Here is a 27,291-nt window from a genome sequence, read left to right on the forward strand (position 1 = left end):
GCAAAGCCCCTGGAGCTCAGTTCAGCAGCACGCTTGGGCAAGTGCTTAATTTTTAAGCTTGTGCTCAAGTCCCGTTGACATTAAGTTAAGCCACGTGCTTGAAGGCTTTGGTGAGTGGCAGGCAGGGAGCTCAAGGGGGACCTTCCATTCTCACACCACGATCACATCCCTTTTCAGAGGGGAAGGGAGAGAGGCTGCGAGTCGCAGCCGCTCTTCTGAGTGTGAATCCCTTACAGGGGGCTGACTGCGCATGCACTGAGCCCCTCTCTGCTGCTACAAATCACTTTTATCTGTTCTGTTCACGCCCTCTGGGGCACCTGGCCCTGGCCACTGTCAGAAGACAGGACACTGGGCTAGATGGACCGTTGGGCTGACCCAGTATGGCCGTTCTGATGTTCTTACAAAGCGAGCCTGGCTGGCAGTGGGGAAGTGCTGACCTGATGCAGGCAAAGTCTGATTGCACTTTTCAATGTGGGTTGTGTTGAAAGAAGTGACAAGGTTCATTTCCTTGGAAAATCCATTTTTCATTCAAGCCTCCCCCCTTTTCAATGATAACCATTCAAGCAGCTCGGGGGACAGGATGGCATCCCGTAGAACTGTGGGGGGCAAACACTGCAAAACAAAGCACTCAGGAGGGCGCTGGGCTATTCAAGCAAACCTCGATTTACTAGGATAACCATGCTTCTGTAACAGAGAACGCAACCGCCACGAGGAACTTTCGCTGTCTCACCCAGAGACCTTTCGAACACTGCAGAATGACAGACCCCAATCAATGAGATTACACCAGTGACAAACGAACTGCAACGTGAACAACGGGCCGGAAGCAGAAACGCTGCATCCCCTCTCCCGCCCTCCCCCTCCCGCCCACCCCCGACATGAAAATCAAAGCTCACTGAACGAGGCGATGTTGCTATATATCGGGAAAGTGAGCGCAAGGCAACAGGTCTTCAATGAGCGGGACAATGTCACAGGCACCACAGTCACTTTGTATGCTAGAGCGTGAGGTCACGTCCATAGGCACTTGAGGATCCAGAGGACAATCGCCAGCCATGTCACTCGAACCACAGCAGACTGCATAAAGCCACCCGGTTAATTTGACAGCTAAATTACACCATACACTTCACCAGCAGCGATACAGCTATAGAGCACAGGTGTGGGGTCAATGCATCCCTGGCAACAGGGACTGAATCCGAGATCAGATGACAACAGGGTGGTTGGAGAACTGCCACCTTGTCTTGCAATATGTGAGGCAGTATTTGCTAGTGTTTAGAGCAGGGGGGCTGGGAATCAGGACTCCCAGGTTCTATTCCTGGCTCTGCCACAGGCTTTTCAGGTGACCGTAGGCAAGTCACTTAACCTCTGTACCTCAGTTTCTCCACCTGTAAAATGGAGATCATCATCCTTACCCCTCCTACGGGGGACTGTGAGGCTGAGATAGTGTTTGTAAAAGGCTCTGGTGCCCTTGGCATTGCCTAAATGTGAAGTATTTCAGCATGGTCATGGGTTTTTACACTGGATAAAAGGATTTGCAACATGGGAAGTACAAATCAGCCAGCCAGCTGCACGCCAGGGGTCAGGTAAAAGATTCAGGGAAAGCACTAATCATCCCGCTAACCCCCTGTCATCCAGAGAGAGTCCATCCAGGAGGATGGTTCACTGCTGAATCGATGTCAGGGTAAAGGGAGCTGGCTTATCTACAGAGCTGGGCCTTGATGCTGCAGGGGAGACATGACGTATACTGCTCTAAGATTCTGAGCCATGGAGCCGCCCAGACACTAAGGATGAGAGTCATGCCTTTAATACTTTACCTTGTTATTAACGGCCAAATAGAGAGCGGTATCCTGGCGATTGTGAAATGAGGTCGCCCTCTGGTGGCCAGCCCAGGCAACCTACATCAAAACCTGGAGGCTATGCTATGGGACTTCATGGCAGCAGTCGGTGAGGGATGAAGTGGTGCAGGGTTTAAACATTCACCTGAGTGTCCAGGAGACACACTATCCTTAACATACCCAACATGTACAATCAACAGCTAGGGCCTCGGCATATCCTGTCCATGCTAAAGCTGCTGCGTTGGTACCTTGGTATGAAGGTTTGATACCAAAATTAGACCTTAGACGGCCGAATTGTGAGCCTTTTGCCTTAAGGAGCCTGTAAAGGGGGAACATTCAAATGTTTGCAGGTTGTTTCAAGTCACCAGAACTGAGGTTTAAAGCTGTAGGAAGTTGCACAAGGGCAGGGGTTCAAATCTCCACCGATTCAGTACCTTTTTTCGGAGAATTGCTTGGAACCAGCTTGGTTAACTGTCAATCAGTGAAGCTGAGGTCTGGGTCGAGTCCATCTGACGCGGCCCAATGGTAAAGCTGATTCAAGGCGTTGCTAACATCTTTGCGGTGACAGCCCAGAAGTGGGTGTGTGTGGTGAGTGGGGGGGTGGGGGGGTTGGAAAAAAGGCAAAAGAGAGAGGTAGGTTTTGCGGGTAGTTTTTTTTTTTTTAAAAAACCCAACTAATTACCCCCAAATAATATCTTATCTGAGCACTGAATTCAAGGTCGCCTTCCCTTGGGGTTAATGACATCTGAATGACGGCACAGGCATTGAAAACTGCTGAGCTGGCACTTCAAGACGGCCAGCATCTCTGAGAACCGAGCAGAGCAGTGGGAGTGCCTGCTGTTATCCTCTCAGGGCTGCCAATAAACGGCAAGTTATGTGGGGCCAAAAGTCGCAGGCATGATGCACTGGTTCCCCGAACTGCTGCGGGGCAAAGCCGAGACACACTAACCATGCTTGTCAAGGCTGTTCCTATGTTACCATACTCTGTTGCTGTTACATAACATGCTACAGAAGGTGCATGCTTCACTGTTTTGTTCTGAACAGGCCACAATTCTTCCTATGCTGTAGCAAATACACCCTATGTAATAGGAGACATCAGCCTCGTTACTAACTGCCGTTGGCAAGGCTTGCATGCTCTTTGGAGATTCTGAATGCTACGTCCCAGGCCATATTTTTGCATCAAGAGGAATCTGGTGATTGGTGAGGTTACGCCTCCAAGGTCTGTATGCTCTGTGGAGTTCTTGAGCTGTGTAAAATGAGCAATTAGCATGCGACTCGCGTATTAAGTACCTGCGAAGTCTCTAACTGCAAAACTGTTTTAAATGATCATGAAAAGCCCATAACCTGGAAGCATCCAAAGTGACCTGAGTGCATAGAAAAAAGCTTCTATCAGCCACTGCAGCATTGTGGACCGAGTGGTCATGACACCACCCCATGACCTGTGCAACAGGTCTATGCGTCTCCTAAGTGCACACCTCAGGCCTTTGCATATCACATGTATACAACCTGTGTGGCTGTACCCCTCTGGGCCTCACTTACCCACTAGCTTCACTAGGTCTGCTGAGAGAGCCAGATTCTCCCGTGTGGGACAAAGGAGACACCGTGGGATGTTTTGCATTGATTTATGCTGCTGGTATTTACAAAGCGGAGCCTTGGGGCTGGCCAAGAGGAATAGGGGCATGAGGTGAGAGGACAGGACGGTGTAAAATCACTTCACAAACAGGTCAGGTCACGCCACCTACCAAAAGACACTCGCATCACGTGGCCTGGAGCCAGGCCCTTGCCAGATGGTTAAGGAACAGGCTAACAGCTACACATACAGCTACGCTGCAGTTCCCTGTCTTCCATGATGTGGTACTTGAAACAAGAGGAGCAGCTGACCTGCCTGGAAGGGAATGTGACACTCCCATTTGATGAAGAGGTAACATCACCCAATGACACAGGGGTGGCTGCTGGAACGCTCGGGCTGGTGATGCCCCTCTGATCACACGTAGGATTCCAGCAGGTTCAGAGTCTTGTTTGAAACATAACCAGGAAAGACCCTGGAGAGGTTTGGAACGCACTCCCACCGCCTGAGTGGACAAGACATCACTGTCCTGGATTGACAGCAACAGGGATGGGGAGTTTCCTGTAATCTGCTCTAGTGACAAAAGCAGTTCTGACCCCCTGCAAGCTGTCCTCACAAGAGCTGGTCAGAAACCGGCAGCTTTCTTGCAACAAATGCCCACTGAGTATGTCTGGGTTGAAAAGTGTCCATTTTCCATGGGAAATTTCCAAATGAAAGGTTTGGTTTCAAAAGGAAGTGGGGGGAAAGCCCCACTTTCCGCTTTCTAATTACTTCCAGCTGCAAAACAAACCCCCAAAAATTGTGAAAAGTGGGTTCTCCCTCATTTTCTCACATTCTTTTTACCTCTCCTGCCTTTTTCCAATGGGAAAAAAGGGGCAGGGGTAAAAATGGGAGAGAAGGGGGGCGGGGGGCAGAAGAACCAAAAACTGAAAAGGGAAATTGGTCAGTTTCCTGGGACCAAAAAAAAAAACAACAACAAAATTTGAAGCCAAAATGAAATAAATTATTTTTAGAATTTTCCTGTCAGGAAAAAAAACAAATCACCCAAATTCATTGAAATCAACATTTTCCCTCCAAAATGTCAACTTCAATTAAACTAGGTTTTCCAACGGAAAATGTTTGGGTTGACAAATTTTGACCAGCTCCATTCCTCACCCATCAACCTCAAATCTTTAGCTTTCTTTCACCCAAGACATCCAACTCTCTGTAGCCAGGGAGCTGCTAATGACTATGGGCCAGATATAGAGAAGCAGGTGCTTATGTTCTGTTGACTTCAGTGGGACCTAAACACATGCTTAAGGGTTGTCTTGAATAGGGATGTTTTCCTGAACGGCAGCCTAAAATTTGAATGCAGGAGACGCCCTGATGTTAGGGCATCACCCACTTCCCTGCGTGGTAATTAGGATGCACTCACCATCTGTCCCCACCGATGAGACAGCCACAGTTGTTTGCACATTGATTAGGACAAGCAAGTTGCGCTGATTGGTTTGTCATGGAAGGGTCACATTCTGCCCTTGGATACGTGTGTCCAAACGCCCATTGATTTCAGTGAGTCCTATCGCTGGGCCCACGGGCAGAATCCGGTCTTTAATTTTCAATCTATTCTGAACTAAGGAGGTTGTAATGTATTTCATTTAATTAATATGCTTCTGACAATTGTCAGCCAAAGTGGGTTACTGGCATTAGCAGGAGTTAATGGGACCGGTTCTGGTGACGCTGCTGAGAGCTGGAGTCTCTGGCTTAAAGTTGCCTTCCGCTATGAATAACTGATTCAGAACGGTTCTTGCTGAGTAATTACAGTCAAAAAGGGTCTGTCAATACAATTTGCTATCAGCTGTCACTTTGTATTAAGAAGCATGGAGCCAGGTAGCCACAGATGCTGCCTGTCATATGCCGTGCTGGCAGTCAAGTCAAAACACAGCACTGCGAGAATGGAAACAAATTCAGCAGCGAGGCTAGAGGAAGGATGATGGAATCCAAGCTGTTCAAAAGACACCGTCAAGAGACGAATGCTGGGCAGCGCTTAGTTTTGCCCACACACTCGAGAGAGGCATTACGAGAGGGGAGATATGATGCAACAAGTCTGCAGTAGGCACAAGAAAGTGGCACTCGGTCTGCATGGGAACGGGGGGAAAAGGTGGCCAGTCCAATGGCAAAAGAGCGCCACCAAACCCCTGACCCACAAGCGTGGCTAGCAGAAGCTTTCAATGGGGCAGCAGACTGTTTTGCATGAGCTGTCAGAAAATCTAAGTGTAAGAACACACGCTTCAAAGCCACTGGGCAAAGTGGCACAGGCTTGAACACATGGATACAATGCAGGCCTAGACCTTCTGGTTCAGATCAAATGTAATATCAGTCTAATCGCTGATACAGCCTCTCCCAGGAGGCTGTCCTTCTAGCGGGAATGTACTCAATGCACTGATGGGGACTGAAAAGCTTTAACTGCTCTAATCCAAGATGCATTCTACTAGCTCCGCTACGCTGGGCCTGAAAGTGCCTGGGGAATAGATTTGCTTTAATCCACCTCCTGCATTCCTCCGGCTGCTTGCTGGCTGTGCAGTCTGGCCCCAGCCTACCCCCACTCTGCATGCAAAAGATTCTAGGGCACATTGTCCGTGCTGAACCAACCTGTAAGACTGTCCTGGAACCAAGGCCAGGCTATCCAAAGAAGCCTAAGGGAGTTATGCACCCAGTTGGGATTACAATAGGATTTGGGTGTTTATATCCTGTAGGCGCCTTTGAAAATCCCAGTCCAACTCCACAGCTATAGAGAATGAGTGATCTGGGAGATCCTGGCAATTCACTCCATTGTTTTCCCCATCCCCAGTGTTGCTTTTCCATCTTAAACTGCTTGGCCGCAGTCTGGATTTCCAGTAACCTTGACCCATGAGGCAGAGTGGCTGCTCGAACACCAATCCCTGAGACAAGAGACACATGTTAATCTTCACAATAACGCAGTCTAGATGGAGACCGGGGAACGATGAATCATGGCTGGAAATGCTCTGGGTGAAAAGATGAACGTGGGATTGATGGTGACTGGGTGAAAAGGGAAGGGCTTGGCTGGATGGCGAAGCGTGAAGGATGAGATGGTTGACTGAAGATTTGGGATTCTCTTTCTGGGACTGGTGCTGGGGATCAGATGAAGCCCAGCCTGAAGGGAAGGAGGTGCCTAGTACCTTGTGTAACTGGAGATGCTATTCCTAGTCACAGAAATGAATAATCCTTTCGTTTAGATATTGGCCTTAATAACCTCCTGCAGCAGTGAGTGCTACAGGTGAATCATACCCTGCTTATACAACAAGAAGAAGAAGAATTGTTTAGTGCTGGGGTTTGAATGACCTTGGTTGTTTTCTGGCCCGCAGAAAGGCTTGTCCTAATAAAGGTGCATGGCATGGCACGGCAGTGGTGGAGCTCAGCTGTTAGACCATGTTTCTTAAAGGACCAGTCCCTGTACCCCAGAGGCTGTCTCATCTGACTGCCTGACTCCCCCCTTTTGCACTCCCCCTTCCTACACGTTGTTGGGGTTGTAGCACAACAAGTTGAACTCTAGGTTCTCGTCCCAGTGCCTGAGCAAAACAAACAGCTGCCGGGCTGCGGCCTTGACGGTCCCCAGGCTCCGGCCCTCCGGGAACTCCTGCTCACTCAGCCACATGCTGGCCTTGCCGGCCACCAGTTCCCACTCGATGAAGTAGGAGGCGGAGCTGTGCTCCAGCCAGGCCAGGGCGACTGCTGTGGCCCAGAGCATCCCCTCTGGCTCAGCCCACTGATGCAGCTCGATGTCAAAGAGCAGGGACTGCAGCTCGGAGCTGTCCGACTCCGAGCCTCTGCCGCTGTCGCTCTGCGGCTCCCGCGGGGACTGGGTGCTCTCAGGGGAGGAGAAGCGGCGGATGGTGATGGCAGGGGGTGAGAGTTCGTTCTCAGCTTTCAGGGCCTTTGAGAGGCTTTCCACTGCGCTGCCAGAGAAGTGGCGAGGCCGGCCTGCGTCTCCCGTAGCCTCACCATGGCCGTTCAGCGCTGCACTGGGAGCGAAGTCGCTGTCTGAGGAGCTCTCTCTGGGAACGTCGTTCGGTGCCAGCAGCTGCCGGCTGCATCCAGGGCTCTTGGGCTCCTGAGGCGGGCCTGACTTCTTAGTGTTGTAGGAGCTGGCGGAGGGGCTAAGAGCCATCCGGTGGCAGGTGAACGGAGACGTCCACTTCAGCTTCTCCATGGGAATGCTGATTGCGTGGCAGAACGCCGGGTTCAGCAGGAAGGCACCGCAGGCCAACTGCAGAGACACCTGTGGAGAGGGATAACAACACTTCCTGAGGGAGGCGCTGAAGTAAGGCCTTGGGGAAGAGCGCATTCTGTGTGCACAGCCAGGGCTTTGGAGTAACCTACCCACCAAGAATCCACCCCATGGGCGCTTGACAGGAGAGGCACCAGCTGGGCCCTCGTGCCCCCAAGTAGGGGGGGTCCCCTCCACAGTTTTGGGTCCAAAAGGTTGCTGGGAGGAGAGGTGGCCCCAGCTGGGCCATATTTTCCCCCTTTTCCCCCAGTGCAGTGGTCTCTGCTTTGGCCTCTTCTGCCCCGACCAGTTTTGGGAAGTTTTCCAGCCCAACTGGGGGATTTGGGGATGGGAATTGGGTGTCTGCTGATCAGAACTCAAGCTAACACACATGTATGTGTGGTGTGGCTATGTGTGTGCATGGTGATATGCCAGAAGAGCCCCCACCACCTCCCATCATCCCAATGACGTGAGCCTGAGGTCTGGTTTGGTTGCTTACCAGGGGTAGGTAGTCAATGTTTTCATTGCTGCTCTCGGAGCTGGGTTCATTCACTCGACTTGGGGATTTACTCATGAAGCCTTTGGCTGCTCGAGTCAGCAGTCTCGTTTTATGAAGGGTCAATCTGCGTCAGGACAGACATAACAAAGGAGGCATTTACATACCTGCCTCTCAGACCCATTGCCTCCCACTAATCAATCACCTCTCAGCATTCCCAGTAACTGACACACCGCGCCCTACACTAAGTCATGTGGTAGCGCAGCTGTCAGAGAAACATATGCTCGGTCTGGCTGCGAGACATCAATTCAACTGGCTTCCCCTACAAGAGACACAACCCCCTCTCCCCTTTCTCTTCTGCACTAGATGGTCACGCGGCCTTGCCTCTGGTATGGGAAATTCTCCCCACTCTGCACAGATAAGTCTCCTCAAGCTAGCATATGCCCATAGGAAGGCAAATTCCATCCAGGAACATCTCCTGTTAGACTCTCCAAAAGATCAGACTGGGAGGGGACATTCTGAGGACCATCATTTCCGAGTGGCCCAGAAGCTAATGCTTCAGCTTGTCAAAAACATGGGAACCCTGATCCTTTTCTTGTCACTTTCTGGATGAGCCATGTGACTCAGGGACCCCGGCAGGGGTTCCAAGGACCGGAGTCAGGGAGGTAGCCAGAGGAGAGCGTGAGGAGTCTGTAGGTAGGTGGGGAGGAGAGGGGGCATTTTGTCTTGATCCCTCATCTCTTAACGTCATTAGAAAAGGGAAAAATTTAGAAGGATTTTTTGGTCAAAATGCCTAAGTGACTTAGGAGCCTCTGTCCCCTTGGATTTCAATAGGCCTAGACAAGCACAATTTCTCCATACCAGATGACATTGAGATATCCCCACCCTTCCCTGGCTCAGGGACATGGTAGTAGGCTAGAGAATCTTTCACCACTAAGTCTCTGGTTTAAATCCAGCTTAGCTAGACAGCGACTGCAAAATGTTCCCATCTTTTGTCTGGTCACTGGTCAACGTCCCATGAATTTGGGGATCTGTGGGCAGGTGTCCACACCACACTTGGCACTACTCACCCCTCTCAGCAGAGAGACCCAGGCCAACTCCCCTCAGTGGTGGCCCTTCCGAGTCGGAGTTAGGGAGAGCTTGTCTTGCTGCTGCCATGTGATGCCTGTGTCTAGACTAGCACCTACACAGACCAAATCCTCCTCGCAGTTACACCACTGATTTCAACAGGCTGCATCAGTGGCCCAGTACTTCCCTTCCTTTTACAAGCACCAAATTTGCACAATACATTTAAAATGAAGAATAAAAAAAGAGCCAGTTTGGTTGGCTGTTTGCTAATCGTCAGGCTCACCTTGTTGGCTGATTGTCACTAAGCCTGGCTCACAAGCTGTCTGCCTGGCCCAGTAAACCAGCCAACAAGTGTCACAGTATCAAAGCAAGAGTGAGCTGCAGAGCATTTTGGTCAGTGAAATTCCCTTTACCAAACCCCCTTTCTACAGTGTAACCAGCTGCCCATCTGCCTGATGTGGACACCCCCCGAACAGCCTACAGGCTTTCCCTCATGTGGGCCCCTTTTGTCAAACCCACAGCGAGGAGAAAACACAGAGCAGTGGAATACTCCATCCTGGGGTCTCATTGAGTCAGAGAATGCTCTGCTGCCCCTTACCTGGCAGAAAAAAGGGTATCAATGGACTTCTGGGAGTGAGCAGAGGAAGCAGACGGACTCTGCAGCGGAGCTGGGGAGAAATACAAAGTCAAGGTGAGGAAACATCTGGCATTAAGGAAATGTTAATCAGGGCATGCTGGCTGGAGGCTGGGCTTCTGGGTTCTATTCCTGGCTTTGATACTAAATTGCTTTGTGACCTTGGAGAAGTTACTTCATCTCGCTCTGCCTCTGTTTCCCCATGTGTCTAATGGAGATCATGATACTTATCCACCACTCAAAAAAATGTTGAGATGTTCATATGAAAGGCTATCTGGGAGATGCTGGGTGCTTAGCACCTCTAGAAATCAGAGCACTGATTTAGCTGCCTAAATATGGATTTAGGTCTCTAATTTTAGGCACCAGTGTTTAAAAAATGATGGCCAAAGTAGTTCTAAATAATTCAGTTAAGAGCCCAAATCACCAGTCAAAGTCATGGGCAGGCACCAGATTTAAAATGCAATAGCTGAAAATCATTTTCTCAGGCACGGAGCTGCTGACACCTGACTTCAGAAGTCTGAGCTCTCTCACCAACCCCTGGCTCAGGGCAGAAAGATGTTGCCCTGCCATTGGCTGTGACCAGCGGTGGCAGGAGAAGCACAGAACCCTGAACTTTGATCCTGGCAGGTTTAAAAAATTTTCAACTCAACTTGAAACCTCAGTCAGATGAAGTAGTGCCACGGCGACCTTGAGAAATCCTGGGCATGTCTTGCTCTTACCTTCCGGGACACTGTAGCGCTCCCAGCCGGAAGAGGCAGGTGTACTGCCGGGCGACAGGCTGTTCTCATCTGCATCTGCAACAGCAGAAGCACAATGGCCACATCACCCTTCTCCACATCATTACCATGTGTCAGCATCACCCTGGCCTCAGAGTGAGGGTCACAACCCGGCCCCCTTGCCCTCAGCATGACCATCCTCCTCCATAACAGTCAGCACTGCCTGTCTGTCTGCTAGCTTGTTCGTCACCCTTGGCACCTCAACAGACTACCATCTCCCTCCTCCTCCTGGTTACCATGGCTTGGCCAGACTTCCGCTGGTGTACGCTGGGTAGCTGCATTGGTTTCAATGGAGTTCTGCTGATTTACACTAGCTGAGGATGTAGCTACCTTTGACACCTGTCTCCAAATCAAAACCATTGCCATGGCTACACTGAGAGGGAAAGCGCCATGTCAGGATTACACAGTGTGACCGTTCTGTTAACCACTGTCATGGTTCTGCCTCACTGCTGTGGCACCTCCTGCTGGTCGTTCTGGGAATTAGCGCAGTCTTTTCGCAGGGCGCTTTCCTCTGGAGGTGTCTTGCCTGCCGTCACTTCTGCTCTGGACCCACGTCGCCTCAAGAATCGCGGCATCCTCTTCAGGACAGAGCCCTCCGGCCGTGCCCCATTCTGTTCTCCCCCCACCCTTCTGGGGGAGCAGCAGTCCTCTGCCCAGCCACTCGCCTCTGTGGCAAACTGAGGCCCTTCACTGGCCACTCCCCTCAGTGGCAAGTCAGGGGGGAGACCCGGGCCCACCCACTACTCCGGGTCCCGACCCAGGGACTCTGTAGGTGGCAGCCATGCTCTGTTCGTTTCCACTGTCCCCCTGGGCCACTTTCCCGTAGCCCTAGCACCTCTGCCCCATATCCGGGCTTCAGTCTTTCAGCCAGTCAGGCTGGAGCTCCCTCTCGCTCCCTTTACCCAGCCCAACTCTGTCCCGGGTGCTGGCAGTTCCCTCAGCCCTTCAGGGACCCAGTCCCTTCTCTCAGGGCTCCCAAGGGGGAACTGAGTCCTCTGTCCTGCAGCTCTCTTTATATATGGGCCTGCTCTGCCCTGATTGGCTGCTCCTTGCAGCCCCTCACTGATTGGCTGCCTGCTGCACAGCCTCCCCAGGGCTGCTTTTAACCCTGTCTCCACCAGTGTGGGGCAGACACCCCATCACAACCACATTCAGCATCCTTGGGGCCCTCTTCCGCCTTTACCAAACCCTAATCCTGAACAGAGATCACTGCTTCCCAACCCATCAACCCCCGCCAAATCCAGCTCACCCATCACCACTGCATCGTCATCACTATTTGTTCCATGTGCACCTCCACCACATCTACTTTCTCTTCATGGCGCCTGATGGGCTCCTTCAATGGACCTCAGCTCTGCTTAGGACAACCAGAGCTCGAAGGGTGAAGGGGAGGAAATTCCAACCCCAGAAGATGCATTCTAACATGTCTTGGTGGAGCTGGCTGTACCGTCCTACTGAACTGAAAGGCGTGAGCACCTGAGGCTATTTAGCCTTTTAAAAGGAGGCTCCCAAAGGGTCAACATTGCGTGTCTCTCTGCAGATCTGAATCCACCAATCAGGCTCTCATGACCTTCATTCTAGTCTACTCTAATTAGGGTGACCAGACAGCAAGTGTGAAAAATCGGGACAGGAGATGGGGGTAATAGAAGCCTATATAAGAAAAAGCCCCAAATATCGGGACTGTCCCTATAAAATCGGGACATCTGGTCACCCTAACTCTAATCCGGGAAGAGAGTGTGGCCTAGAACCTGGAGCAGAGCAGGAGTCATTCCTACTCCCATCTCTACCAATGAGTCACTATTTGACCTTGGGCAAGTCATAAAAATCAGTTTCCTCTTCTGTAAAATGGGGACAATCCCGTTTTCCAGAATGCTGTGTGGTTTAAGGTTTGGAAACTGCTCAGGAATGTTGGAATGGCAGGTGCTACAGGAATGCGCATGCCAAGACAGTCTGTATTTTGTTCATTCCAGGAAAAAATCTAGAATTTATAAGCCTCAAACTCTGAAATAAACCCAGTGGGTTTTGAGAAATGTGATTTATCTGAGCCTGTAAAGAAAATGGGAAGCCAGTTACAGCATCATCAGACATGTTATTGGCTGCATCTGGTTGGCTTTTTTTAATTTGCTTTAATGGTGTTTTTCTCTCTTTTAGCCAGAGATTTCCTCCTCTCTCTCTTGCTCTAGGTGATGGGAAACTTTCAGTGTCTCAGAACTGTTTAGTATCCAAGCCGTTGTGCTCATCCTCCCAATGCAACCCGTATCTCCCCCGTGCTGCCAGGGAACCTGCAGTACACACTGGGACAGCGCTAATGATCAAGTGCTGATAACTGAGCTTTTCAGGTCCAATTACCCCTGAGAAGCTGGGTAGCTTGGAAAGAAGCTGTCATGCCCACTGGATTATTTAGCAAGTCTAACAATGAGTGGTGCCAAGGTCTAATCTTTAGGGAGTGCAGGAGGCATGGAGCTGAACCTAGAGCAAACAAGGGCTGGTGTGGCAAATTTCTGAAGCCTTTATGGAGGGGCCAAAACCTCGTCAAAGTACAACTCTGAACAGTGGGCATACTGGGATACTGAGGCATCCAGTATCAAGGCACTGGGCAGGGGGATGGGCTGGACTCAGCTACAGTCATAGATTCATAGATTCTAGGACTGGAAGGGACCTCGAGAGGTCATCGAGTCCAGTCCCCTGCCCGCATGGCAGGACCAAATACCGTCTAGACCATCCCTGATAGACATTTATCTAACCTACTCTTAAATATCTCCAGAGATGGAGATTCCACAACCTCCCTAGGCAATTTATTCCAGTCATTATGGAAGGGTCTTTCATTGATAAGATGTGGGGGTGCGAGCTAGGAGAAGCGACAACCCAATTTTAAAGACCATCAACCTCAGGCTGTGGAACTCACTACCACAGGAAATTGTGGAAGCAAATCCTGCAGTAACATTCAGCAAGGATTAGGTGTTTAATTGTACGATTCCGAATACCATCTGTGGGTCCCTCTAGCTAGGGCAGAAATGACTAGAGATGACAATCCTCACAGTTCAAAGAATAAATAGATGATTAGTAGGGGTCAGGGAGAATCCTCCTCCACAGTGGTAGAGGATTGCACAATTTGGTGCATTGTGAGGAGGTTATACCCTCCTCTGGACCACCTGGTATTGCCCGGGGCCAAAGAGAGGATACAGGATTAGATGGACCATTGGTCTGTTCTAGCTTGGCAGATCCGACATACCTGTGTATACACGTGTCAATCAGTGGAGTGTAATTGATGCGAATAACTTGAACTGTTTTCTCCACTGACTTCAATAAAGCTAAGCCTATTTCCGTAGCTAAGGATCCAGCCTGCCTGTTGTTTGTATTTATTGTTATGTTTCAATACATATAAGAGGAGCTGGCAAGTGGCCACTCTTCCCTTCCAGGGGCTGATCATAGAAACGCCTGCATTACAACATAACAACATCTGGATGTAGAGCTAGTTCAAAACATTATTGTGCGACCCCCTAGACAAGCCCTCTGCAGAGACCTAGCTCAGCTGATTCTAGATATATTCAGAGAGAGAAAACATATTTTTCAGCACAGTTACTTTCCAAACAATCATGAATTCCAGCTCTCTCCTTGTCCCTGAAGGAGAAGATCATTTTAATTCAGCAGCAGTCATGACTGCGTGAGACAAAGTCCAACCTAACTTATCTTCATTAGTAGGCGATTTACAGAGACAGTCAAGTGTCTGAAGTCCCCATGTCTCTAATTACAGAAGGCTCAGCCCCTCGTGTCCCCTGTGTTGTGCTGCCAGTTAACCTCAGAGCGTCAGCAAGAGTTACTTCTCGTGAGCTGAGCGTTTCAGAATAAGTTCTTTTATAGATGCCCTGTTTCAAGAGATGGATTCCAGCCAGAAACATGGTTAGCTGGCCAGACCACATGCTCTGCTCCTCATCAGACCTTTCATATGGCAGTAGCTGGGTATATTCCTTTCCAAAGAGAGGTCATCTTGGCCATAGGAAAGACAGAGACAATTCTATAGCAGATACAGGTGTGATACAGGAGGGTCAGGGAGCAGTGGGAGAGGGGAAGTATATAAGCCCTAGGCTAATTAAGGCGTGGTTCCCTGTAGACTAGGGAGGGTTGCTACAGGTTAATTGGAGCACCTGTAGTCAATGAAGGCCCTGTTAGCAACCTAATAAAACCCCCTCCTTCAGGCAGTCAGGGGAGAAGGAGGAAGGAGAGAGGACTGGAGCTTGGAGGATCAGAAAACTGGAGTAAGGGAGACCCTCCCCCAGTGTTTAAGGACCGAAGGTACCCCACCCAAGGGGGAAGAGGGTAAGAACCCGCAGGGGTTGAGAGGGACTGGGGCTCAGAGTAAGGAGCAAACCCAGACTCCTCCCCTACTTCCCTCTTTTACCACCTTCCCGGGCCACTAGTGGGGCCCTCGGTGCCCCAAGAGCAGGACCCACCATACTGCATCGGCCATCTTGTCACATGGGGCATAGCCTAGATGGATTGCTTTCATCTACCCTGGAGCTGGCCAGGGCATTGTAACTCCGGGTTTGGGGCTGTTGGCCTGGTGCTGCTCAGATTACAGATTCCTGAGGTGAAATCCTGGCCCGATTGCAGTAAATGGCAAAACTCCCACTGGCTTCACTAGGGTTGGGATTTCATCCTGAAAATGCTACCATTGCTTACAGGTGTTAAACTCTGCTGTTACTGCCCTTCAAGAAACAGGCAGCAGATCTAAAGAAAAGGCCAGACAAAGAAAACTGACCAGAGGCAAAAAATGGAGCGGGCTGACAGCATGTGTCAGTGCATAGATCATACCCACGGGCTCTAATCACTGATTACAGGACTGAGCCCCAGAAGGGCTGCAATCTTACTCATGCCGTAAAATCCATCGTCTGCGCCATCCTGGCCGCAAGTCGACTGGGTACGTCCGAGTCCGACGGAGAAGACTCGGTGCCTTCTGCTTCCTGAACCTGAGCTCCGCTGGCTGCCTTGTTTGGACGCTGGCCCTTGGGGTGAACAAAGGGAATTCACAGCATTACCGTTCCCAATAGACAGACAAACACAATGCCAATCAAGTGAGTTGGGTGAAATCAGTCTCTTCACGGCATTCAAGCCTAGCAGTGGCACCCTCCTTCGCCCTGGGACCGGCTACTGTACTCCTGTCTGGCCCTGGGGACTTCTTCCTCATCAGTAGGCCGCTTCTGTGGCGCTCACTCTATGCTAAGAGCCTGGAGCCCTCTGAGAGCCCACCACTCCCCTAACTGGCCACAGGCTCTCAAGAGGTACGTTAGTCACACTCCTGCTCGCCAACCAAGCACATCCCCTTTCCTGCTGCAACGACCCCTTTGTCGTAGGCTGCGGGCCTTCAGAACAGCCCAGGCTGAGAGACCTCTTGTAGCAGGGTGGTCACCCGCTCCTGCCTGGGAAGGGTTCAAGCCAGCCCTGCGAGGGCTGGGGCTGTGGAAGGAAAGACTCGGGCTGATTGGGGAAACAGCTGCAGCTGGGCCACGGCCCAATCAGGCCCCAGCTGGCCTGTATAAAGAGGCTGGGAGCCAGGAGCTCAGCAGTCTCTCTCTGCATTCAGAGAGAGAAGGGCCTGGCTGCAGGGAGCGTGAGACAGGGTACCTGAGTGGAGCAGGGCTGGGGAAAGGCAGAGGAGCTGGGGAGCTCCACCCTGGAAAGCCCCAGGTTGTGGCCTAGCATTGGGCCAAAGGTACTGGGGGTTGCAGAGGGCAGCCCAGAGGTAGGCCAAGGTAGAAAGTCCAAACCCAACCTTGCCAGTGATGAGTGGCTGATACTGCAGTCTGCCCCAGGGAGTGGGGGCTAGTTGGTGACTGGCAGTGGCCTTATTCTGAGGCAAGGTGGGGTTAGTGGGTGGGGGTTCCCCTGGGAGGGGAGACCCAATGTGTGTGGGTACTGCCAGGGGGCAGCACCCAGAGCAAGGGGAACTGGGGTCTTGGGAGGGACATGGGGGCCAGTAGTGACAAGGTGGATCACCAGCCTGCAGAGGGCGCTCTGGGCTGGATTGAGCTGATTCCCGGAGTAATCAGCAGGAGGTGCCGCAGGGGGGAGTCCGACCCCTTCACCTCCAGGCCCCAAGCTGGCTGTGGTCAGTCAGGACTGCATGGTGGAGAGGAAAACCCCTGGCCTCCAAGTTGGGCAGACACACCCTTGGGCTCCAATGCTTGGAGAGCTCAACCATATCCCAAGACTAAGAACCTCTGAGGCCAGGATATATGGACACATGAACACCATGGAGACCTGCACTGAAGGAGTAGCTGGAGATCCAGGGCCCAGCTGCCCTGAACCTCACAGAAGAGAATGGATTTGTTATTACTACCTATATTGACAGGCCTGGTTTTTTTTTTCCCTGCCCAAGGTCTGAGGTGCTGTCAGAACCATGTTTCCCCGGTGACACCCCCAGGCAGGCCCCTCACACTCCTGTGCAATGGGGCCTCAGGAGATTAGCAGGGAGTGTGGGAGGCATGGCAGCCCCAGCCTAGTAACGACGCTATGCTGGAGTGTCCTGTTACCTGCATTGGCATATTCCACCACGGTTGGCAGGTAGCCACTGGTGCTCAGGTCCACCGGGACAAAGGCCGTGTACTTGCTGATGACATTGCAGGCTCGGCTGGTTTGGACAGCGTTTACCTGGTACCGCCTCCCAGACCCTGTTGGGTGAGAGATGTCAGGTTACGATTCGTGAGTTTTGTGGGTTCAGTCCCTCTCCCGGGGCCTGGATCACAAAAGCCACCTACACTCCTCAACCTCCTCACTGGCACTCTCTCAGCAAAAAGACCAAGGACTGAACTGACCATGGGGACTGGCATATCCCTTGGCCCAGAGCTGTGGTCTCTCTGGGCCAGGATCAAGGCACAGTGGCATGGGGCAGCATGGGGAAACTTCTGTGGCTGCTGCAAACCATAGTCCTTTTTGGTGGCTGACGAGATAGTGCCATTCTCCAGGGCCAGACACTGCATCGTCCAGAGCTGTCAGTCCAGCCCCCGATCACTGAAGTCACACAAAAAAGAAAGCAAGCCCAATATTACCACCCAGGGAGAAGCACACCAGGCACTTGGCCAGTTTGGAGCTTCCTCCCAGGTGGGACAGAGCTGAGAACAGGGGAACGGCCTAGGGAAAGAAGGAGAGAGATGGCTTTGGTGCGAGGGGCCGTCCATTAGATTCCCCACGCTGCTCATTCTCCCTCCCTCCCCTGGTTTAGTGTCCTAGAAAGCCGTTCTCACTGTGTGCCCTCAAAGACCCCATCCCAGCTTTTATTCAAGAAGCCGGGCAGGTTGTCTGGGAGTGCTGAGTCAGCTTTAGGGAGACTCAATCAAGCTGCCAGCTCTTCTGTACCTTAATATTGAGCCGTAGGGTCTTAACTCAAGGATCCCAGTGATCTGAGGCACTGGGCCCCTTTGAATGGCCCGATGTTTCTTTGTCACTGTAGCACAGATGGGATCCCAGTCAGCGCTTGCTGGATCTGGCACCAGTTGGTATCAGTGCCTTTCGAAAGCCCTTGACTGTTTCCGAATCCATCCGTACCGCACCACTGGAAAGTGATGCACCGCAATGCATTGCTGTAAAACACCTCTGAGCCCACCAACAAACCAAGCCACCGTGAAACAAACCATCCCCGCTTGGGTCAACAGGCCACGCCTAGAGGTGTCACGCCTCACATGCTTCCAATTAGCAGCCCAACCCAGCTTCAGCTGTGCCCCTCTGATGGGGTGTGTACCCCACACAGCAATGAAAAGGTTAATGTGGACCCAAGAGCTAATCTGTTGCCTGGATACAGTGTGGGGGGAAGGGATGGCCCAGGCTTAATTAAAGATGAAGCCCAGCTGGAGTGGTGACTATAAAGAAGGGAAGTTAAGCTTAGAAGGGGGCTGTAAGGAGGAACTCTGCGATCCCTCTCTGGGACTAGAGCAGTGATACTCAGACCACCGCAGTTCAGGAGTCGAATTAGCGATAAGCCCCAAAAAGCCCCAGTCGTGTGGATTCATTGTTTCATTTACAGTACATTCTAGTCAGATTTAAACAGGGGAAATATTTTGCTTTTTATATACATATATAATAGTCTCAAGGCAACTAAGTTAATAACTTAGTGCAAGTTGATAACTTAATTGGTTAATAACATAGTAAAAGCGCCCGGTGTTTTAATAGCATGTGCTGCAAAGAGACGTCGGAGACACATTGAAAAGCAGCATGAGTATCACTGGACTAGACAGTGGAGCGGTTGGGAAGGTCAAGGAGGACGCTCAGGGGAAGAGCTGACACTGGGATCCTCTTGTGAGTAGACAAGTCTGGCAGAGGCCAGGAGAGAGTAGGCGCAAGCTCTGGTGATGAGTCCTGATAGCAGGGCAGGATCTGGAGCCCTGGGAGGCATTTCACTGAGGAGCTGTGGAAGGTTAAGCCCACGGAGAGCAGAAGTTGGGTTAAGTTGTACTTTTGGTTTGGGATTTCTGGGGGGATTCCAGGGGACAGCCATGCGAGTCCTGGCCCTGAAAGCAGGGTGAACTTCGGGGGACAGGGGGAGAGACCAGCTGACCAGCTGCAGTCGGTAGAAGCCCAGGGAGGCAGCAGCAGCAAGGTCTCTTGACAGCTGATTATAGGGCCCCTGGATTGGAGCCAAGTGTAATGGTGGGGCCTGGGTTCCCCTACCCATCACTGGGAAGGTGGTGTGCATCCCTGGACAATACAGGATAAGGAGGTTTGAGAGCCCTGAGACAAAAATGAGGACCACAGGGCCTCCAGTGAAGGCAGAAAACCTTTTGTAAGCGCACTGAAGTTTTAGTTGTTGGCCTTTCTGATACCCAGCAGAGATGGGACTAAAGCGTGACCAGGTTGGGGGACGGAGTCACGAGAAGAGGCAGAGCATCGTGGGACCAGAGTGACCAACAGGAGGGGGCGCTAGAGAGAGAAGAGCTGCTATGCCAGCCGCAGCCCAGCGCACCCACAGAGAGTCAACTCTTCAGTCGCTGCCCATGCATACCCAGCTCCCATCTAAATAACAGCATCTTCTCCTTTCCTCGTCAGCATGTGTGTCCCTTTCCAGGATTCTCGCTTTGTTTCTTAATGCGTGCATTTGATTTTACTTCTCCATGGCAATTTCATCCCTGGGCTACTTCAAGAAAGAGATAAAGAACGGAGAGATGCTACCAGCCTGCAGTAGAGGACGTTGCTAGCTGGCAGAGCTCAGTATTGTATGTAGGGTGACCAGACAGCAAATGTGAAAAATTGGGACACGGAGTGGGGGGGTAATAGGAGCCTATATAAGAAAAAGACCCAAAAATCGGGACTGTCCCTATAAAATCAGGACATTTGGTCACCCTAATTGTACGCTGGCTGCTGTGCCGGTGTCCCCACGGCCCTCTCTCCCATCTCACTGGTTCTGGTTCTGCAGTGCCAAAGGCCGCCTCCTTATTAACTCCCGAGGCCCAAATTCATCCCTGGTGTAAGTCCATTGAAATCAGTGGATGTCTTTTTGGTTCATATGTCTTTGGGAGAGTGTGTTTTCAGACCAATTCTGTGCTGAGTTACCGTTCATGCACGTCCCCGGAGTTCAATGGGTTTGAACCGGAGCAGAATTTGGCTCTCTGACTCCCACCGATCGATGGGCAAAGAAAAAATAACCCTCCCCAGTCACTGAAGCAACACCCCAAACTCAAACCACAGCCAAACAGGCTCAAATCTGTCGGTTTCCTTTCCCAGCCCACTCATTTTCATGTCAGAGGCCTCTGCACTTCTGTGCCAGAACTGCGAAATAGCAGAAATATCACAAGGGGACTTGCGATCAAGAGATCCCCAGCCCAGGAGGTTTGGCTAATTCACAGACTTGTTCAGAGACGTGTCCAAACAGCTCCACTAGGAGTGATAATCGGGGTTAGATTTCCTGGTAGAGTCTCAACTTCTGGATACTTCTTTGAACGGAACCGTTTGATGTTCCATTCAAAGCCAGGCCCTGAGACTTGCAACTCCATGGCGGAGGGGGCTGAACAGCAGGTGTTGTGTTATGGTTCTCAAAAGGCCTAAAAGCGTTTGATTTGGGCTCACGACTCAACGTGACTAACCCTCTAAAAATATAACTAGCAGCCCTCTGTGGGAAGCAGGGGAGTGTGGGAGAAGGTGAGAGGGAGAGGAGAAGGAGCGTGCTAACATGCAGTAGGGATATTTAATGAGCAATTAGGTGAGCTGGAGAAAAGCAGAGAGGGCATGAGGCCAGTCTTGGGGGACTCTCCTCAGATCATCACATGGAGCATCAACACTTGGCCACGGTGCATCTCCACCATGTGACCTTGCGTTAACATGTGATAACACTGAGGGCCAGATTCCCCAGCTGCCGTAAATTGGCGTGGTATAATTGAGGCTACTGCAACTGCAATGGTTTACACCAGCTCTGGGAATCTGGCCCTCCATTCTCACTGAGGCTGGCTGGCAAGGACGCCGGCATTACCGTGTTCGATTTCACATTCCTTCTCGGCCAGCAGCTCGAAATCCCGGATGATGGACTTGGCCGCCAAGTGGTGGAAGGTCTCGTTCCACAGATCCCCTTCGCCGTTCTCACGGCTCTCTCTGTCTTGGAACAGGGGCCGGATGTCAAAGGTGATTTCCCACCGGACAGGCTCGTTACCCCTTAACCCCTTCACCACTGCCTTGCAGATGGCCCTGGGGGAGCGCGGGCACCCCTTGGCGGCGCTGAGATCAAGATCTTGGGGATCCCAGTCTGACGAAGTCTCTGTTTCAAAGGCAAAGGAAGGGTGCTGGGCAGATTCTGCAGGCAAGCAACAGGCACAAAATGAATTAGCATCACAGTGAAGGGCAAGGCTGTCTCCCATCCTCTGCTGTCACTGGTGTGCCAAGGAGCTGCCCAAATGAGGGCCACTTTGACAACATGCCAAAGTAGGAGTTAGAACCCAGGATTGCCTGCAAGGACACTTGGGTCAAATTCTGCTCTGAGTTACATCTACTGATGTCAGTGGGTTCCTGTATTCTGTATCTGACAGCAAATGACTCACGGTGTGACCTTGGGCAAGCGACTTAACTGCTTGGTGCCTCAGTTTCCCCCTGTGTTAAATGGGGATTATACCAATTTCCCCGGCCTTTATGAGTCTTCATTCGTGTTTGTAAAGCACTTTGTGATCCTTGGATGAAAGACACGATAGCAGTGCAAATAGGGTTGCCAGGTGTCTGGTTTTCGACCGGCACGCCCGGTCGAAAACGGACTCTGGTGGCTACAGTCAGCACCGCCGACCGGGCCGTTAAAAGTCCAGTCGGTGGTGCGACAGGGCTAAGGCAGGCTAGTTCCTACCTGTCCTGGCACTGCGCTAAGCCCAGGAACAGCCAGCAGGTCCAGCTCCTAGGCGGGAGGGGGCGGGGGGATCCGCGCGCTGCCCCTGCCCCGAGCACCGACTCTGCACTTCCATTGGCCAGGAACCCAGGCCAATGGGAGCTGGGAGGGCGGTGCCTGCGGGCAAAAGTATCACACAGAGCCTCCTGGCCACCCCACCTAGGAGCCGGACTTGCTGCTGGCCGCTTCCACGGCGCAGTGCGATGCTAGGACAGGTAGGGAGCCTACGTTAGCCCTGCTGCACTGCTGACCGGGAGCCGCCTGAGGTAAGCCCGCACCTTGACCCTGAGCCCCTGCCCTAGCCCTGAGCCCCCCCCCAAACCCGGAGCCCCCTCCTGTACCCCAAACCACGCATCCTCAGCCCCATCCCAGAGCCTGCACCACCAGCCCAGAGCCCATACCCCCTCCTGCACCCCAACCCCCTGCCTCAACCCGCAGCCCCCTCCCGCACTCCTAAACCCTCGGCTCCACCCCCCAGCCTGGAGCCCCCTCTTGCACTCCAAACCCCTCATCCCCAGTCCCATCCCAGAGCCTGCACCCCCAGCCAGAGCCCTCACCCCCTCCTACACCCCAACTCCCTGCACCAGCCCGGAGCCTCCTCCCGCGCCCCAAATCCCACATTTCTGACCCCACCCCAGAGCCTGCACCCCCAATTACAGCTCTTACCCCCTCCCGCACCCCGAACCCCACATTTCTGGCCCTACCCCAGAGCCTGCACCCCCAACTACAGCTCTCACCCCCCTCGCATCCCGAACCCCACATTTCTGGCCCTACCCCAGAGCCTGCACCCCCAATCACAGCTCTCACTCCCTCCCGCACCCCAACCTCCTGCCCCAACCCAGGAAAAGGGGGTGGGGGAGAGCGAGGGAGGGGGAATGTAGTAAGCAGGGGTGGAGCCTCAGAGAAGGGGCGGGGCTAGGGTGTTCAGTTTGTGCGGTTAGAAAGTTGGCAACCCTAAGTGCAAAATAATAATAATAATTAACTACATGAAGGAGGGGGATGTCTCTCCTGGAAACGACATATCCCAGCATGCAATGTTCCATCTTCATACAAGTCACCAGTCGTCTTTGCAGACTGCAAAAGAGGAGAGCAGTGGAGGGCTGCCGTGTACAGCACCACGGGGCTGCATCAGGCCAAGTGCGGTTGTAGGCCTGGCCGTTCGTGGGGGAACACAGGAAAGCATTAGCCGCTTTGCAATGCATGCTGGGATACTTGGTGATGCAGACGGGGGCCAGAACATTGCCAAGGGTGATTGACGCTCATCGGGAGCTTTGAAATAAGCTGTTGTTCCGGGAGAACAAATGTAAAAGGCTTCACCCACCTTTAATGGGAACAGTGACGCACCTTTCATCCACCTCCCTGATGTTAGGGTTGCCAATTTTGGTTGGACATATTCCTGGAGGTTTCATCGCACAACATGATCTTTAATTAAAGATTACTGTAATTCCTGGAGCCTCCCCAGGACAAGCCTGGAGGGTTGGCAACCCTACCCTGGAGATCACTGCCAACAAACACACTGCCCTGGGAGTCTACGACACACCTTACATAATGGCCACGCCACGGGCGGCCTCCCACGCTGTCATCTCCTTTCTCGGGCTCCCAAGAGCAGGGTTACAAAGGGACTGGTGGGCCGGCTGGGGTACATTGGCATGGCTCCATCAGTGGTCAATGGAATTAGGCTGATTTATTACAGCTGTGGAGCTGGTCCAGCGAGTGAAACAAAGTTTGGTTTACCCCACACAGGCTGTGAAAGGGTTAATATGGGCTTGAGAAGCCAACTAACCAGGCTGGGGGCACCAGAAGGCGGCGCCAGGCCTGATTAGGGATAAAGCCCAGCTGGAGGGGAGCTGGGGTTGTTTTTTGCTGGGATTTTGTTTTTCCTCATGAAGCGCTGGGGCCTGGGAGTGCCCCGCTGGAGAGAGGCGACCCAGAGGAAAGGAGAGGGGGTGTTCCCTTTCTTTGAAGCAGCTACTCCAGGGGTGAGCTGGAAGCCTGACTGGAGACCAGGGTCTTAAGGAACTGGAACCTGCCTGAAGCCCTGAGTGAGGAGAGGAGTTTGTCAGCCCAGACAGTGAGGTTGTTGAATGTCCAGGAGCCTGGACAAGGCATAGGGGCAAACGGTAGAGGATGAGACGTACTTGTGAGGCCAGCTGAGCCCAGCCGGGCGGAAGGTTTGTTTTGTTTACATTTCTGCAGGACTTTAGTAAAGGATAATAAGGGACTAGACTCTGTAAAGTGGTCAGGCTGAAGATTAGGACCCTCTTCTGGCTGGAGTAGGCTTGAGCATTGGCCTGCTAAACCCAGGGTTGTGAGTTCAATCCTTGAGGGGGCCACTTAAGGATCTGGGGCAAAATCAGTACATGGTCCTGATAGTGAAGGCAGGGGACTGGACTCGATGACCTTTCAAGGTCCCTTCCAGTTCTAGGAGATAAGAGGGGAGGGGGAACTGAGGCAAGAAGTGGTGCAATTCCATACTCAGCCAGGAGGGGGCGGGTTGGGGGAGCAGTTTTGCCACTAGCCTCTTTACGATTTGATCAGCATTTCCTAATTTGCCTATCCAGGCACCAAGGTGCTATGGTGGGAGGTGCACAGACAGACTGGTTAGAGTGCTAGGCCAGCTGTGCTCGAGAGGTGGACCCTCTTCATAGCAACCTGCTGGATGTCACTTACCCTGATCCCCAGGGCTCCGGCTGCCCGAGGAGGATCTCAGGACAGAGCTGGTCTCTGGCTGACCCAGGCACCTGCCTGGAGCCATGTGCTGGAGACCATCCTGTGGCTGGGGAGTGTCCGCGTCCTGACAAAACGACAGGCAGCTCTGGTGCAGCAGAGAGGGCCTCCTGGCGCCGGTGCCTCGTATCCGTGTGGTGGCGACGTAGGGGCTGGCGGTGAAAGGCTGTGAACAGGGAAAGGTCAGAGTGGGATAGACGGGCATGGACAATGGGTGGGGGTCTTGTTAGGAAAGACACGGGCACAGCAACTGTTAGCGGGGGGCGTATGACGATAGACCACTGGAAAGAAGAGGTTTGTGTAGGGAACGGATGGATTGATAGGAAGGCGAGATCCTACCACCTACCCACCTGGGTTTGACCCATTCCCTTCTTGACCCAGCTCTCTGATTGGCTCGTCAGACATGCAAAACGCTGACATGTGAAACGGCATCTGTTTACTGAACACAAGCGTTTCACCACCACCACCCCGCAAAGGTCCCCTGATAACCAGCTGGGATTTATTTCTCAGTGCGTGCCCCAAGTGCATTCCCTTGGGGGCTGGAACAAGTCATCGAGGGAGCACCTTCCCCTGACCAGTGGGAGGATAAATGTGAATTTCCTCAATCTGGCTCTTTTAATTACTTCACATGGCAACTAAGAGAAAGACGAAATAGGCAGGCCGGGGCCCAGCTACTTAGTTACGAAGGGAAAACTGAGCGGCGTTCCTCCTCCTTAAAATAGTCCCTTGGGGGTGGGCAGAAAGGGAGAGAAACAGATCCCTGTGTCAGCGACTCTGCTAAGCCTGAAGGCTTGTCTGCAGCGCTTCAGTGTAGACTCTACTAGGTGCTCCACCTCCCCGAGAGGCAGTAGCTAGGTCGACCTAGCGCTGTCTACACTAGGGGCTAAGTCGGCTTAACTATGCCCCTCTGGGGGAGGGGGATTTTTCACGCCTCAGAGCAACATAGGTAAGCCGACTTAATTTTCTAGTGCAGAGCAGGCCTTAGGCGACAGCATTCATACCTTTGTCCAGCATCTCTAAGGCTGGTCTCTGTACGGGCACTCCGTTTCTGGGAGCAAGACAGACAGAAATCCTAGTGTTGCAGAAAGATGCCCTGAAGGCCGATATCCTCTGATTCCTCGCAGACCGAGCTCCGCACAGCAGTGGCAAGCTTTGCCCTGGCCTCCGGTGCAAATACCTCTGCCCTGACCCGGTGGGGCCCTCTCGAGGGGTTGGGTGGGGCGTTCTGTTTCCATAACCCAGTCAACCCTTGGCCTCTCTTCTACAACTGCCCACAGGAATGGAGGGGAGTGAGGGCAGAGCAGTTTGGACGGTGGATTTTGGATGATGGGCCCGTCTCCTGTGGATTGGGTGGAGATCACCAAACTCATTTCCAGCTCCCCACAGCTCCTCGATTGTCCAGAGCCCGCTCTGTCTGGGGCGGAGGGAATTCCCTTTCCCCCCGCACTGGGCCTTTTGAGTCCCTGCCCACTGCTTGCTTCTTTCCCATCAAAATCCCTCTAGTACTGCCCCAGCCCTTGGAGGAGGGCTTACTGACTTGTCTAAGCCATGCCAGCCCCATGTAGGGAGACCTGTGACGAAGGGACACTCCCTTCCCCTTGTTCTCCGCTGAGTTTGGCTTCTCCTGATTCCTGAAAATGCCCCTAAGGTGGTAGAACCTAAGCAAGGAGGCATCTGCTGTGAGCTCAGTGGGAAGTCTCTCTCTGGAAGCTACTGCCGGCACGTTTCCACTCGCTCTTCCCCTCCTGAGCCTCTCTCCTTGGAGATCAGGGAAGCGTCTGGGAGTTTAAACCATTCATCCTGATGTGCTGACCTTTCCTTTCCAGTTGTGGTGTGGGCATGGGGGGGAAGGGAGAAGAACTCTGCGTTCACATCTCTGAAAATGTCAAGCTGCCCCCCCACACCCACAGTGTGAGAGATGGCGCAGAACAAGGCAGCAATTAAAACCAAGCAGAACACACATGTCTAACCCCTGGCTGCGTTCTGACGAGGGACGATTTCTCCTTGTGGTCTGCTGAACACCATCATCCGCCACAATGCACAGAGACTGGGGCCTGGCCGACCCTAACGGTGCAGACACAAATACCTCACCAGCCCTACAGCACAGAAGGAATGAAGCATCCACCCTGGCATGTCTGTAATTAACCATCCCTTAGAAACGCCTGGACTTAGTGATGTTCCATGTCCCAGTCTCCTTCTACCCCTGAGGCTGAGAGAATAATTCCTCTCCCGTGTTCTACTCATCTGTTCCCTCCACTCTCTTACTGTCTCTCCATCGCCCCGTTTTTCCTTCCCTCGGCCCCCCTCCCTTCCCTGCCAATCTCTGTAACCTGTGGCAGAGAAGACACAGATCGAAGACCTCAGATACCCTGTTCGGGGTTGTCATGGGAACAGGGATGCAGCAGCAGCTGTTCTTGCTCTGGTCTGCCCAGGCTTGTTGCAGACACTGATTTTGAAGGAGACCATCTCAGGCATGTCAAACACCGGCGCGAGCCATTCCAGCCCTTTGCCTGAAAATCATCATGGGGACTGAATGCCTCTGATTCGCCACGGAAATCACCCTTTCAGCTAACCTCACCTTTTCAT

General features: G+C 52.4%; 1 protein-coding gene across 3 annotated transcripts in view; it reads right to left on the reverse strand.

The window, feature by feature from the left end:
• Positions 1-642: 642 nt before the first annotated feature.
• Positions 643-27,291, reverse strand: part of VWA5B1 (von Willebrand factor A domain containing 5B1) — a 76,675-nt gene continuing 50,026 nt past the window's right edge. For all 3 annotated transcript variants that reach the window (XM_065574971.1, XM_065574972.1, XM_065574973.1), the window contains 8 exons: positions 24,649-24,871; positions 21,085-21,402; positions 17,162-17,299; positions 15,500-15,634; positions 10,578-10,652; positions 9,823-9,892; positions 8,160-8,283; positions 643-7,672 (listed from right to left, as the gene is read on the reverse strand). In XM_065574971.1, the coding sequence (XP_065431043.1) occupies positions 6,905-7,672; positions 8,160-8,283; positions 9,823-9,892; positions 10,578-10,652; positions 15,500-15,634; positions 17,162-17,299; positions 21,085-21,402; positions 24,649-24,871 (1,851 nt within the window). In that variant the 3' untranslated portion in view covers positions 643-6,904. The remainder of the gene's footprint in view (positions 7,673-8,159; positions 8,284-9,822; positions 9,893-10,577; positions 10,653-15,499; positions 15,635-17,161; positions 17,300-21,084; positions 21,403-24,648; positions 24,872-27,291) is intronic.

This window comes from Chrysemys picta, chromosome 21 (genome assembly GCF_011386835.1).
Source record: "Chrysemys picta bellii isolate R12L10 chromosome 21, ASM1138683v2, whole genome shotgun sequence".
NCBI lineage: Eukaryota > Metazoa > Chordata > Testudines > Emydidae > Chrysemys > Chrysemys picta.